Raw genomic sequence first — 13,926 nt, forward strand, 5'->3', positions numbered from 1 at the left:
ATCTCAGGTACTATGTTATTTTACCAAAACTTTAATTTAAATGTTAATGACATATGTTCAATAAGAAATTAGATTGTAACCATTCCTTAAAATCAAATAAGTTAACTTCAGACAAATCATGTAAGAAAACAACTTTCTTGAGCAACTGTTAACTGAAGAGAAAACAAGGGCCACGATGAATACATGCTAACTGTCTAGGTGTTCCATTTCCCACCAAGTTTGTGAATAGGTGGGCAGGACTATTTAGAAGCTTAAAATGAAACATTAGGACTCGAACTCCTTTGGTTAGTTGTCTTCTTCTCCATCTCTGACTCCTAAATTAATGAGGTTTCACTATAGCCAGGGATTTAGCCAAAAAATTTAAGTTCTGTATTACTTTTTCCTCATAATTAAATTAGCAACATTTAAGGAAACAGCAAAAATTAATTTTAGTCCAGATAGCAAAATAGAATTAGTAAAATGAGTTTCATCCAATTTTAAAGGTGTGTCTCCAAATTTTAGCTGATACTGTGGATAAAGCACATCTGAATTATTAAGTTAATATCTACGAGGAGGTGACTAATGCATCTAAGTAATTTTAAAGCCAAAGTCATCCCTAACCTTAAGTGAGTCATTTTGACAAATTGTTCTTCATCCCTTAAGTCATTTAAAACTATGTTATTTTAAGATATTTACTTGGCAAATATGTATTATAAACATAGCAACTACTTGGCAGCATATTAGAGAACAGAAAAAAGTAATAATCAAGCTAAATACTTATAAGTTTAATGCTAACTGTATAGAAATTGACTTCAATTTATAAATTTAAATATTTGAACTCCATTATGGTTTATTATATATAAAAATATTAATTTATTTAGGAAAATCTATGCAAACTATAAAAGATTACTTTCTACTTAAACATTAATATTTTTCATTATAATTCAGGAATCATTATTTTACAGCCTTATAATGCTAGTTATTATCATGCTGCCTTTATGTTTAGAAAGCATTTTACCTAACATTTTTACTAAATTCTCATACCAACCCCAAGAGAATCTGAGGTTCAGAGGGAACTTGTTTAAGGTTATACTGCTGCAAGTGGCACACCTGGACTAAGCTAAAATACTATCTGGGAAAAATTATGCTTCTAACATTTTTGAGTAAATTAGTAAGTGAATAAATGAGTGACTAAGTGAATCTAATTCTAAACCAATAGGATGTTTATGTAAAAGCACTTAATTTTTATATTACAAGGTTTATGTTTTCACCCTACTTCATATCTGGGAATATGTCATTTCATTATTAAAAATACACTAATTACTAAATCATTCCTTCTAATTTAAATATTTGATGAAGCAAAACAAATATAAATCTATAAAAGTAATATTCCTGGCTATAATATAACTCATACCAGTGTTCATTTCCTAAAAAGTCTAGAGTTTCTTTTACTGTATTCATCCTTCCAAATGAACTCAAATGTTACCTGCTCTGAGAAGATTTCCCTGAATCCCTTACAGGTATAGTGCTTAAGCTAAATAAATGTAGTAAATAAATAAGGCTATAGTCTTAAAGTCTGTATTGGTTAGGTCCCATGGAAAGATAATAAAACAAAACTGTTAGGGGGAAAAACACAGATTCTAGAGTCAAACTGCTTAAGTTTCAGCTCCACCATTACTAGGTATGTAACCTGACGAAGTTGTTTGACCTTTCTGACCCTCAAGTCTCTCATCTGGAAAATAGGGCTAATAATAATCTGCATCATAGGGTTGTTGTAAGGATTAAATGATTTTATATTTGTAAGGCTCTTAAAACAGTATCTGGAATGTAAGAGGTTCTATATAAATAGATAATGTTGTTATTAGAGTGTTAGGTTTAATTCAAGGTAATACATTTCAAGGAAGGCAAATCCTATATAATAAAAGGATAATATGCAAATAGATTAATTGGCAGAACAACCAGTTGCTATGACATGCACTGACCACCAGGAGGCAGATGCTCAACGCAGGAGTTGCCCCCTGGTGATCAGTGCCTTCCCACAGGGGGAGGGCCTCTCAGTAAAAAGCCCAGAAGCCGAGCTCATGGCTGGCGAGAGCCTCTCCCGCCCCTGTGGCAGCACTAAGGATGGCCTACTGCCGACTTAGGCCTGCGAGGGAGTGGGCCTAAGCCGTCAGTTGGACATGGACATCCCCGAGGGCTCCCTGACTGCGAGAGGGTTCAACCCCTGCATGAATCTCGTGCACCGGGACACCACAGGTTAAAAATTCCTTATCTAGAGAAAGGCAACCAAAGTGGCAAGATAAAATGAGGTCTGAAAACTATAATAAAGAGAATAGTTAAAGGTGTATGGGAATGGCTGGCTTTAAAGTATTTAAAACATAACTGTTACCCTCAAATTTAAAGCATGGACCCTAAAAAGCAGTACTCATGTTTTATTGCTGCAGATTACTGAACAAAGTAAAGATTACAGGAAGGCAGACTGGTATTAGGAATAAGGAAAAATAGAGTCTAACCATCCATTTGCAAGCAATATAGATTCAGGATTCAGTATTATAAGACAGAGGATGAACCAGGACAATTCTAATGATCCCACATAAAGTGCATTCAGATATCAACAACAGAATGGGTCAAGAATTACTGGTAGGCATTAGTGAAAGAAATAAACAAAACAAATAAAAACCTCCACCCTCACGATTCTAAGTTTGGTTTACAGGGATATCACAGTCACTAATATGGGAAAACGTATTTTGAAAAGTAGCAATTATTTTTTCAACTAGTCTACATTCAAAATCTCTATTTGAAAATCGTTTTCAAAATACTGAAACACAGCTGCTGCTTTAACATCAGGTAGCGAGCAATTTGGAGTGTTGTTATTGTTTTCCTTTAAAACGAACTTACTATTCCACATCATGATTAATACTAACCTGGAGCTGTTAAAAATCCAGCCTGTTAGTCTCCAACTAACCCGAGGCTTTACTGACAGATTTGTAATTCACCAAACAAACACCCACTTGACATCATACTACAAGAGAACTCTGAATCAAACACTCTACTTTGTGAGGGGTGGGGATTAGTTAAGCAAAAGAGGAACAAATAAAAAGGACTTAAAAATTGCTATATTCTAATTTCATAAACATCCATATTCAAAAGCAACTTAAAAACTTTATTAGTATATCAGAAGTTTCAAGATTGATAAATGGCCATGTATGTAATATTCATTGATATTTGCAAATAACTACTTTCATCACATATTTTTTAATGTTTCAGGAAGTCTGTCATACCTGCCTGTACACATTTATTCACGGACATGTTTCATAGCCTATTTTCACTAGAAACAAAAACAAAAATGAAGCAAAGCCAAACAAAACAAAAAAACGGCCTTCCAAAATGCAAGGTCAAATGTAAAAACGACGGGTAGGGGAAGAAAATGTGTCATACAATTAAGACAGTTTGGCAAATCTATACTCCATAAAAATTATCAATATTTTTGGAACTGCCTATTTCAGCTTAATATCCAGTTATATAAAGGGGTTAAAAAAATAAAATAAAGGCAAGTAGTATGAAAAAGATATTTAATAAAGTATTTTTAAAAACATTGTGACATCATCTTTAACCAAATAATCAAAATAATGGGTTTTAAGAAAACTTCTATTATAATAAAAGAAGTACCTTAAAACCATATATTTCCACCTACTTAAGGCGACTCTTGTTTCCAAATCTACCGTATTTTTCGGACCATAAGACGCACTTTTTTCCCCCCAGAATTGGGGGGAAAAAGTCCCTGCGTCTTATGGTCCAAATATAGCCTACACATATACTTTAAAAAAAAAGTTTTTTTACTTGCCCGGCTCTGTGTGGTCTCTGTGTGCTTGCCCGGCTCTAAAATGGTTCTAAATGCTGCCGTTTACTTTACAGGGTTGATTACATGTGTTTATGACTGTGATGTTGGGTTTTAATGCACATAAAATATTTTAGGACACTATTTGTTTCAGAATCTTTTTTTCTTCATTTCCCTTCTCTAAAAACTGGTGCGTCTTATGGTCCGGTGCGTCTTATGGTCCAAAAAATACGGTACTTGCTAGGCTTAGAAAAACCTGAAATATCTTAAATGTTGATTCAACTTCCCAGAAAAACTGACTGCATGTTTATATATGCAGAAACTAGACACCTTTTTAAGTGCCTCAGAAATTATCTATCAGAACTAGCTTTAAGGAAAAGACATATTTAAATTAACGTCTCATAGGTGTTCTTAGCAATAGTCTAATCAGATTCTTAAATAACACCATGGAATTACCTGTGTTGATTTCCTCTGTAATTTCCAAATCTTCAATTTGAATCCTATGATCTAACATCTCTATAAAATGGTCTCTGATTTCTTCAGCTGACTCATCACCGAATTTATAATCACATAACATTACCGTGGATCCCGGAATGGGGACAAAAACTCGGTGAGGAAGGATGTGAAACTCTTTTTCAGAATCTAAAAGAAGAGACATTATCAATATTTAGATAAGTCGGTCACTGGTATCAGTGACATAAATTTTGTAAATAAATGGAAGTCAATTTTGTAAATAATTGACTTGACACAAAATTGCTATTACTGAATCCTGTTTTATTTCAATATCCCTGGCCTCTGCAAGGGATCTAAATGATATTCCTGTGAAATATAAGCTTATCACTGCATTATAAACTTAAGGCATATAAGGATATTGCTGATTATATATTCTTGTATTCTTGTATTCTTTCTATGAAAGAATAACCAAGAGAAAATTTTGTCCCTGATTATTATTATTTTTTTAACTTTACAATTTCCTCCTCTTCATGCAAGTTTGGAGCCAAATTAGTGGCCCATTTTTATGGAGTGTATAGAATATGACAGCATACATTTTTATATATGTATGTATAAAATAGTCTCACCACTCACATAATCTTCAAAGTGCTAGTGGTCCCTTCTATCAAGCCTGTGTATGACAGCAAGTTATATTTTATATACTAACCTCACTACCAACTCCATCTTGTTTTTTTTTTCATTTCCCCTTTGTCTCATTCTTATTACTAATATTTATTATTCTGATCATTAATCTTAATTAAGTTCTTAGTTACTCCTAGATCCTTATTACATGTACATAATTAATAATGCATACATATTCTGTTTTTCAAATCAGGTTACTATGCTTCTTGAGGAACGGAATCTGGTCATTGATTTGTTTCTATCACATTGCCTTGAACAGAACAAATGTTTAATGAATATTTAATAAATAGACATACTAAATGCTATAAACTAGAAGTAATATTCCTGGAACAACAATTAGTGCTACATATTGTCATAAATAGCATTAAGTAATTTTTGAAAAAATAACCTGGATCTAAATAAATAATGAAGAACTATGTTTCACTCTTCTTTGAATACTCACAAAGTAAAATATATTCCCCCCAATTTCTAATATCACTGGTTCAAACTAACACAACTGGTTCTATACCATGATTCTGTCAATAGTTAACTATCAACAAAGATCAAGATTTTGTGTAAAGAATGGACTCTTTCAGCAATGGATATAATTTTTAAACCTACTACTGTACAGGCCAAGTAGAAAAGCAGGGCTCACATTTATAGTAACCTTTTTTCTTGCCAAAAAACTAGTGGTAGCTTTATATAACTGCAAAGAGAAGACAAAGAATGTCTGTCAGGGGAAATGCAATGACTTAAATTATGTGTTTCTGCCATATTATACTTATTCCAATATTATCTGCTTTTCATAAGAAAAGGGGAAAATAGTTTTACTCTTTGAACAGACTGCCACCTATCTGTAAAATTATATAACTACAATTAATTTGCAGCACGTCCACACAGATGGTTAGGCATCTATTATTTTATTTGGGGCCAGATTCTTAAAATAGGTGAAGTTCAAAACTTTTAATGATGGCTATAATATGTATGTATAATTGGTATGCAAACTACATTCATTCTAATTTTGCCTAAAAAAGATAAATACGTCATAAAATCACATGTTAAAGATTTGGTTATAATGAATTTAAATTACTCACTAAAAAAGAAAATGCTCTTATAATTTCAAATTAAAAAGTTAATTTAGCCATTTAATATCTAAATAAAACCAAGTTTTCTAATTGGTCTGGGGCTAAAAATGGGAGGGGGACCTTTGTAAGAAGACACATTTTAAAAAGTATTCCAAAAAGGAGTCCTTTAGGAATAGTCCCACAGCAGAGTATCTACAGTAGTTCACCGTTATTTCAAAACAGAAAAAACATTTAAATTTAAGCCAATACGATCAGAATTGGGCTTCTACTGATTAACAGAGTCCCAACTCATACTGAAGTATTAGAGTAATTTTTGTAAAATAGGTGCTGTCTAAGCTGACTCTTAAAAGAGCCATTTGCATGAAGGGATGAGAAGTGCCACCCACAGACTGAAACCACGACCACAGGCAAAAAGGATTGTACATGACTGAAAGGACAAGTGATATGAATGGATATGGTGTAGCAATAAAAGAAAGTAAGAGGTTTCAAAACTGATGGCCTCATTTTCATAAGGAGTAGGACATCCTCTGAGAGGTTGCACAGGATTGAATGGAGGCTGACACAGAATGATGAAGATGGTCTGAAATACTTTCTAAGGGGAAAACCCCAGGATAAGTAAAAAGAATGAATGGAGTTCATATATATATTTTTAAATTTTTTTAGTCATTGAAGTATTATGTTCTTTCACCTGGATCCAAAGACTATGCTTGTTTTATTGATAAAATGAGGAATTTAAAGTTAATATGCCCTTTGCAGACTTCCTGATGCATGCAAAAATATTCTATGACATATATTCTACATTTTACCATTCTACAAAATCTTACAAGCACAGGAGAAACATAAACTAGGTAAAATGAGGACTAAATCTAAGATCTAACAAAATATATATATATTTTTTATAATATAAACAAATGTAAACTATATTTTTATAATATAAACAAATTGAAGTTTCCATTTGTTTATATTATAAAAAAATAGATATATATTGTTTATATTTGTTTATATTATACTTGCAATTTAGTCTTTTATAATTCATTTGTTTATATTATACTTGCAATTTAGTCTTTTATATTGATATCCTAAGATCAACTTACATGTTAATGGAATAAGTGGCCTGTTACTAAAGTTTAAAAAAATATATTTACACTTGCGTTTCTTCTGGAAATATAATGCTATACTTCCCAAAAATTAAAGTTAAGAAGTTTTAAGACAAGTATCATTAAATAATTCCCTTCCTTCATCACCTCTAACATAATAGCAACTACTATTTATTGATAGCTTGACTTAACTTTAAAAACAGCACCTTGTTTAATCTCACAGGCTCAAAAAGTAGCTACTATAATCTCTGTGTGTGTTTTTTATAAGATAATGGATGTTTAGATAGGCTGAATCATTTGCCTAAAGTCACTTAACTAGTGGCAAAATAGACAAAGAGCCCAAGACCTTACCTTTAGTCTTTGTTCTTTCCACCAAACTACAATGTCTATTCTCTTCACATAGCCATAAAGGTTATTCAATTGCAGTGAAAAATATTTTTTATTTTTTAAAAATTTAATTTGTAACTTCTGCAACTGCTCTTTGAAGCAATTAATTATACTGAATGGACATCATCAAAATTTTCAATTATTCACTCACTTATAAAATGATACCAGGACAGTCATATAATATCATTTTTATGAAGCATTTTTAAACAGAGTAATTAAATAATATGTGATTAGATAGATCTTTGGTATTAATGATGGATATATGTCTACATCTCTGAAAATCTCAAAATTCACTGTTCAGCTGTCATCATACTGTTGCTCAGAAAGTGAGTATTTAACAACACGAGAGCTATACCATCCACAAAGCCACGTAGCAAAAACAAAGCCATAATGAGGTGAGGTTGGTAGGCTGACTAGGTGGCTAAGTGACCAAGTTTCACACAAATATCTCTAACCATTCTTATATGCTGCATATAAGAATCAACGTCATGTCTCAGCATAACTATTCATTTCAGTGGAGAGAACCTCAGGGTTATTTGTGAAGTACAGCAAGGACAAATATGAAATCTGGCAATTCCAGAAATCAATACTAGCAATATAAAAAAGATGATTAGCCTACCGAATCTAATATACTATTTACTAAAAGAAGTTAATTTTGTAGAGGAGCAATGCTTTCTTCTATAAATATAAAAATACTCGCTTAACAAGCTAATATATATATGTTTCAATTATATGTATATTCAACTGTGAATTCCTAATCTACTCACATTTGAATGGTAGCAAGGTGAAAGATGAATATGTAGCTCTAACAAGCAATCTCAATACTTTTTCTTTTTGAATAAAATAAATATATTTAATAAAAATTATAAAAATTGTATAAATTGTTTATGTTTTATAATAGATATAATAGTTAGAATAAATAGGTTGTGACACCATGGCCCAAACTTTTTAAATTTAATTAAAGTCTGTTAAGTAATTGATAAGAAGTATATAAACTAGTATACAAAAAATTTGGTAAGAATGTCAATTGCATATAAACCACAAATTAATACCTATTAAATAATCTATTATATAAATATTCAACACTAATACATGTTTTGATTATGAATAAATTATTTAAAAAACCTAATATATATTAATTTTTAAAATTAGCTTTAAAATGTTAGCACAGTTTTCTAAACTGGTAAAAATTCATGCATAAATTTTTTTAAATCTTTCTAGAAATTGTTTTAAATATTGATAGATTTCCCATTACAAGGTGTTCACAAACTATTTTTTGTGCAACTGAAAGTTCTTCATTCCATGAAAACAATAAAAGATGACATAGTTATTAAAGATAGATGTAAGTATGAAAAATGATTTATCTATTATATCTTGACATCCTATCTACTGAAAGCATGCCCAAAAAAGTACTTAATTTTATACTCATAACTTTTTTTTCTGGAATTTCATTCAAAAGCAGATCCTCAAATAGTATTTCACAACGATCAGCAACTGTATTCAATATATCTCTCTTCACTGCCTATGGAAAAACAAAACAAAACAAATTACAATAAGAAACAAAATCTGTTACTATAGGTTTGCATTATTTTATTACTAAGAAACCCTTACATAACTGGTCCCCCTGTATAATCACATCCACTAAAATAAGTGATACATCATTCTTTTTCAAATGTCTACTTAACATTCTTATTAACAACATTAATAGTTTAAAAGCAAATTTGCCTGTCCCATTTAAATAATAAATTAAAACCAAATAAAGAAATGCAGTTTTGCATCTAAACACATAATGCTACTATTCTGAACTAGGAAATGTATAACTATGAAAAAAGTGCTAGTCATGGCACTTTTTCTTAATTACAGAAATTATAGAATACTACCTAGTCATTCTTCCAGTAAATACTTTTCCTATTATTTAAAAAGTTCAATTTCCTTTAAAGGAAATAATTTCCAATGTACTAAGACACACTGTGGAACACTTAATGAACTTGTGTAATCATCATTTTAAAGGAGACATAAAATAGACATTCTACATATGAAAATCTTGTGATCAATTACATGGTATAAATTGTACTGCCTAACCGACTTGGCCTTTGTTAGTCAAAGTTAAATTAATAAAAAATGAAAGCTAATATTAAAAAAATTAAAACTTAGGTCTTTTGAATAGTCATGTTAACATGCTTCTGCTTTTCATGGACCAGTTATTATTCCTTTTGTACCTGCACAGCATCCTTAACCTTGGGTTTATTGCTATGAATGTAAGCTCTGCATTTCACAGCGCCCTTAAGGTTTACAGAGCCACTGCAGATCTGGACGGTGGCTGTGGATCTGTGGTCTGAATTCAGAAGCTGAAAAGACAAAAATCACTTTAAGTTCTAATAACTAGCATTATATTAACTATATAAACTACATTAATAACTACATGAAACATTTAAACATTATAGAAGCCATTTTGTAAAGTGAGAAGACAGTTTTGACTGAACCAAGTATTTGAAAATTTTCTCCATATATTATTAAAAGGCCTTCATATTTCTCCTTATATAAGTTACATATCATTTGTTAAGTATTTGAGTATAGTCAAATATTTTATGTTAAACTTTTAATAGTTTTGGGTCAAAAGACTCAAACATTAAAATAATGTTTTTTATTAAAATAATGTTTTTTGCGAATAACTTTCCTAGAACTGGACATTTTTTAGTCTCTTACATCTCTAAAATTCTTTAACTCTCTAATTATAAACATAAAAACAGAAACAATTTCATTAAACTTATTCTTAGAAATAATGTACTTTAGATAAGAAGAATTTTAAAATATTTACCAACTGCGTTAACACTCTGACATCAAAAGAACAACTACTTGCTGGAGCATTTCCTCGAGGTTTTTTCTAGGGGGAAAAAAGTTAAAACTCTATTACTGAGGTCAGAATGGAACATAAAAGACAATTTAGGAACTATCCTACACATGCTAAATAAGTGAGAGGAAAAAAAGTATTATTATTTGTTTTATTTTAGCTATTTCTATAGACATGTTACTTTGTATATTCTATAGCAATCAATGTATGTTGATAAAAACAAAAAACAAAACATTAATTCCCTACTTTTATTCCACTAAAGTAGGGGTGTCGAACTCAATCAGAGAAGGGGCCAAAATCTAAAATCCAGCCTAAATCGCGGGCCGAATGGTTTACTGAACAGTCATAAACTGTCATTGTGATGGAAACGCAGCGGAGTGCAGTGATGACAGCGCGGTGCAGGCCACATTGCAAGGCCTGGCGGGACGGATTTGGCCCGCGGGCCTTGTGTTTGACACATGTGCTCTAAAGCAAAGACTAGCAAACTATGGTCTATTGGTCAAATTGAGACTACTACCAGCCTTTATAAATAAAGTTTTACTGGAACACACTAAGAATTCATTTATGTATTGTGGCTGCTTTCATGCTACAACATCAGAACTGAATAGCTGCAACAGAGACCAAACGGCCCTTATTTCTGCAGTTTGCAGGCCCTTGCTCTGAATGGAGAGATCATAAAGTTTTTCTTCAGATCAAAGCTGTTTTAGGAGCCCATGTAGTCCCTTCTTTAAATGGCAAAGGTTAGTCTTCAAACTGCCATAAGGGCAATATTCTAATTATTTACAAAATAATCTCATAATTTTATGAGAAAAATGTCTGCCCTTTACTTCAAAAGGCCTTAGAAATAAGAAGTAGGTAACAACTGTTTTCATGAAGGAAATAATGACAGAACTAAGGATACGTCATCTTTTCTTTTTCCTTAACACAAATAATTTCATTAGATGATTTTCTCGGAACTCACCTGTCCTTCTAATAGGTCACAATCTTCAGCTTTAACTTGTCCATTAATCAAATAAACACCATTTTCTATTTGCTTCGCCCAGCGTGCAAGTCCATTCTTATAAGAAACACAACAGGGATATCTTTCAGATATGATGCCATCTCAAACTCCCCACAATCAACTTTTCCTCCTAATTCACTGGCATAGTAAGAAGCTCTATTTAGCAGGTTTTTGCACCTTACTCATCCTATATAATAAAAGTCTAATATGCTAAGTCAACTGTTCAACCAACCAAAGCGTAATATGCTAATGAATGCCAAGGCTGCTCAACTGCTCATTATGACGTGCCCTGACCACCAGGGGGAAGATGCTCCGACCAGTAGGTTAGCTTGCTGCTGGGGTCCGGCCTATTAGGACTGAGCAAGATAGGCCAGACATGCCTTGGATCCCTCCCTCAGTGCCTCCCCAGCCCCAATCATGCACTGGTGGGGTTCCTCAACCTGGCCTGTGCCCTCTCGCAATGTGGGACCTCTTGAGGATGTTGGAGAGCCAGTTTCAGCTCGATCCCACAGGCTACCCACCTCACGAGGGCACCGGACACAGGGCTCACAGCCGGCAAGCGCTGCTGTAGCAGCTTGGAGCTCTCCAGATTGGATCTGATTGGGCGTGAGCCCGCGGAAGGTGTAATGGGGCCAGGATGAGCGAGAGCAGTAGGTAGGAGCTGCAGGCGGCTTTGGACTGTGGGTTTCAGCCCAATCCCCTCAGGCCACCACGAGGGACCCCTACCCCTGCACGAATTCATGCACCGGGCCTCTGGTATTTAATAATAGTTTTTCTAATCTTTATCTCAAACTACCATTTACATCACTGACTTAGAAGGTTTAATCACTACATGACCATAGTCAAATAAGTTCAAAAATTCCCATTATCTTTTAAAAATGTGACAAAAGAAAAAAGCCTCAAATATATAAAGCAGTATTTGCCTCCAACAGAAATGAGATAGAAACAAAAGAATGATACAAAAATTCTTAAAAGGGACTAAAAAAGAGAACACAAAACTAAAAATCATGCAAAAGCAAAAAGACCAAACAGTTAACCTTCTTACATAACTACAATATATTTTACAATGTACATAACTAAGTTAATTAACATATTTATGGAGCACCTATTATGTTAAATATGTTAGTATTATGACATTGTCCTCCCTCTAAATTTGTAATCTGAGGTAATAAATTAGTTACCTCTAACAATATTGTTACAATTAGAATGCAATTTTAAGGATTATAAAATGAACAGTAGACAACCAGAATAAAAGCAAATTATTAATTCAGCAATCACCACAGAAAATTCATTTTACCCTGATACCTTTGTATTTTTCTCCAGAGTATAGCTGACAGAAGTAGTAGACAGTGGGATGTGAATATTAATATGAACTGTACACTCTAAAGAAAGCCATGAAGTTGATAGTCCATTTTGATACTTCCAATCTGCTGGTTTTGCTGAACTCTTTAGTGAGAGAGGGGTAAAAACATAAAATATGTGCTTTAAGTCATCATATATACAACCTAGTAACTTGAACAACCTAATAGTTAATATGTTTGGCCATATTCTTTGGCCTTATTCAAAGGGCAATAGGTTACAACTAAATAAAAACAAAGCATGCATTTAATTTTAGTAATCTTCAAATACTGAGCTTGGTGACTCCCTCCTCCAGAGGTTGGCTGGCAAAAACCAGGTAGTCCATATTTAGAATTCTGAGGAGTCCTCTGGTCCTCTAGCTCTCATCTATAGCTTTGACAATGTTAATTCTGAAGCTGCTGATGTGAAACAAATAACCACTGAGTGACTTTCAGGTGCCAGATGTTCTCCTTTCTATCCCATCCACCTTAACAGAATTCTACAAAGTTACTTTTTCACATTACTTTTAAACACCTTAGTAAACGTTAGTTTGGATTCTGCTAAGTGCAAATAGCTCGCTTACTAGTCACTATAGCTACCAAAAACCCACATACTTTTACCAGCCTCTCAAATATAATACTAAACACATAAACAAGGCAGGGGGAGTTTAATAAACATTTGTTAAAAACAAAACAAAACACAACAAAAACCACATAAATTTTCCTTGACTGTAATGAAATATTTCAAAATACAATAAAAAATATATATATATACGTGGTTATGGACATCAATAGGAGGGAACAGCACTGAAATTTTTTAAAACTAAATAAAGAACTGAATTGTATTTTAAATAGTTTGCAACACAGAAAATCTTTAAAGAGCAATTTTTCTTACCTTTGGATCATGGATATCATAAGTTCGACAAAGTATTCTTTACTAATTAAGGATAAAAATGACCCAGACCATCAAAAAATAAAAGCAAAACAACTATAAGCATCCAAGAATTTTTACAAAATTATACCACTTTACACACTTAACGATATATACAAATATGTATGTAATTGTACAAATATATATATATAAATTGCTCAGACTATAGTTGTCGTGCTTTAAACTATTTCTTATGGCTTATAAATCCTGCTAAACATAATGAATAGAAAGCACTTGCTCAAATACACACCCTCTGTAACAAATAGATGTGCTGTTTTGGATGGAGTCAAGCCTGAGAATCTTTATTG

General features: G+C 32.5%; 1 protein-coding gene across 5 annotated transcripts in view; it reads right to left on the minus strand.

Moving 5' to 3' along the window:
- Positions 1-13,926, minus strand: part of ODR4 (odr-4 GPCR localization factor homolog) — a 32,808-nt gene that overhangs the window by 7,607 nt on the left and 11,275 nt on the right. For all 5 annotated transcript variants that reach the window (XR_006741943.1, XM_036442969.2, XM_045583143.1 and 2 more), the window contains 7 exons: positions 13,583-13,619; positions 12,656-12,796; positions 11,312-11,407; positions 10,318-10,383; positions 9,719-9,847; positions 8,931-9,021; positions 4,274-4,459 (listed from right to left, as the gene is read on the minus strand). Coding sequence is in view for 4 of the 5 variants with exons in the window: in XM_036442969.2 (XP_036298862.1) it covers positions 4,274-4,459; positions 8,931-9,021; positions 9,719-9,847; positions 10,318-10,383; positions 11,312-11,407; positions 12,656-12,796; positions 13,583-13,619 (746 nt within the window). In the remaining variant the exon portion in view is untranslated. The remainder of the gene's footprint in view (positions 1-4,273; positions 4,460-8,930; positions 9,022-9,718; positions 9,848-10,317; positions 10,384-11,311; positions 11,408-12,655; positions 12,797-13,582; positions 13,620-13,926) is intronic.

This window comes from Pipistrellus kuhlii, unplaced genomic scaffold (genome assembly GCF_014108245.1).
Source record: "Pipistrellus kuhlii isolate mPipKuh1 unplaced genomic scaffold, mPipKuh1.p scaffold_m20_p_18, whole genome shotgun sequence".
Taxonomy (NCBI): Eukaryota; Metazoa; Chordata; class Mammalia; order Chiroptera; family Vespertilionidae; genus Pipistrellus; species Pipistrellus kuhlii.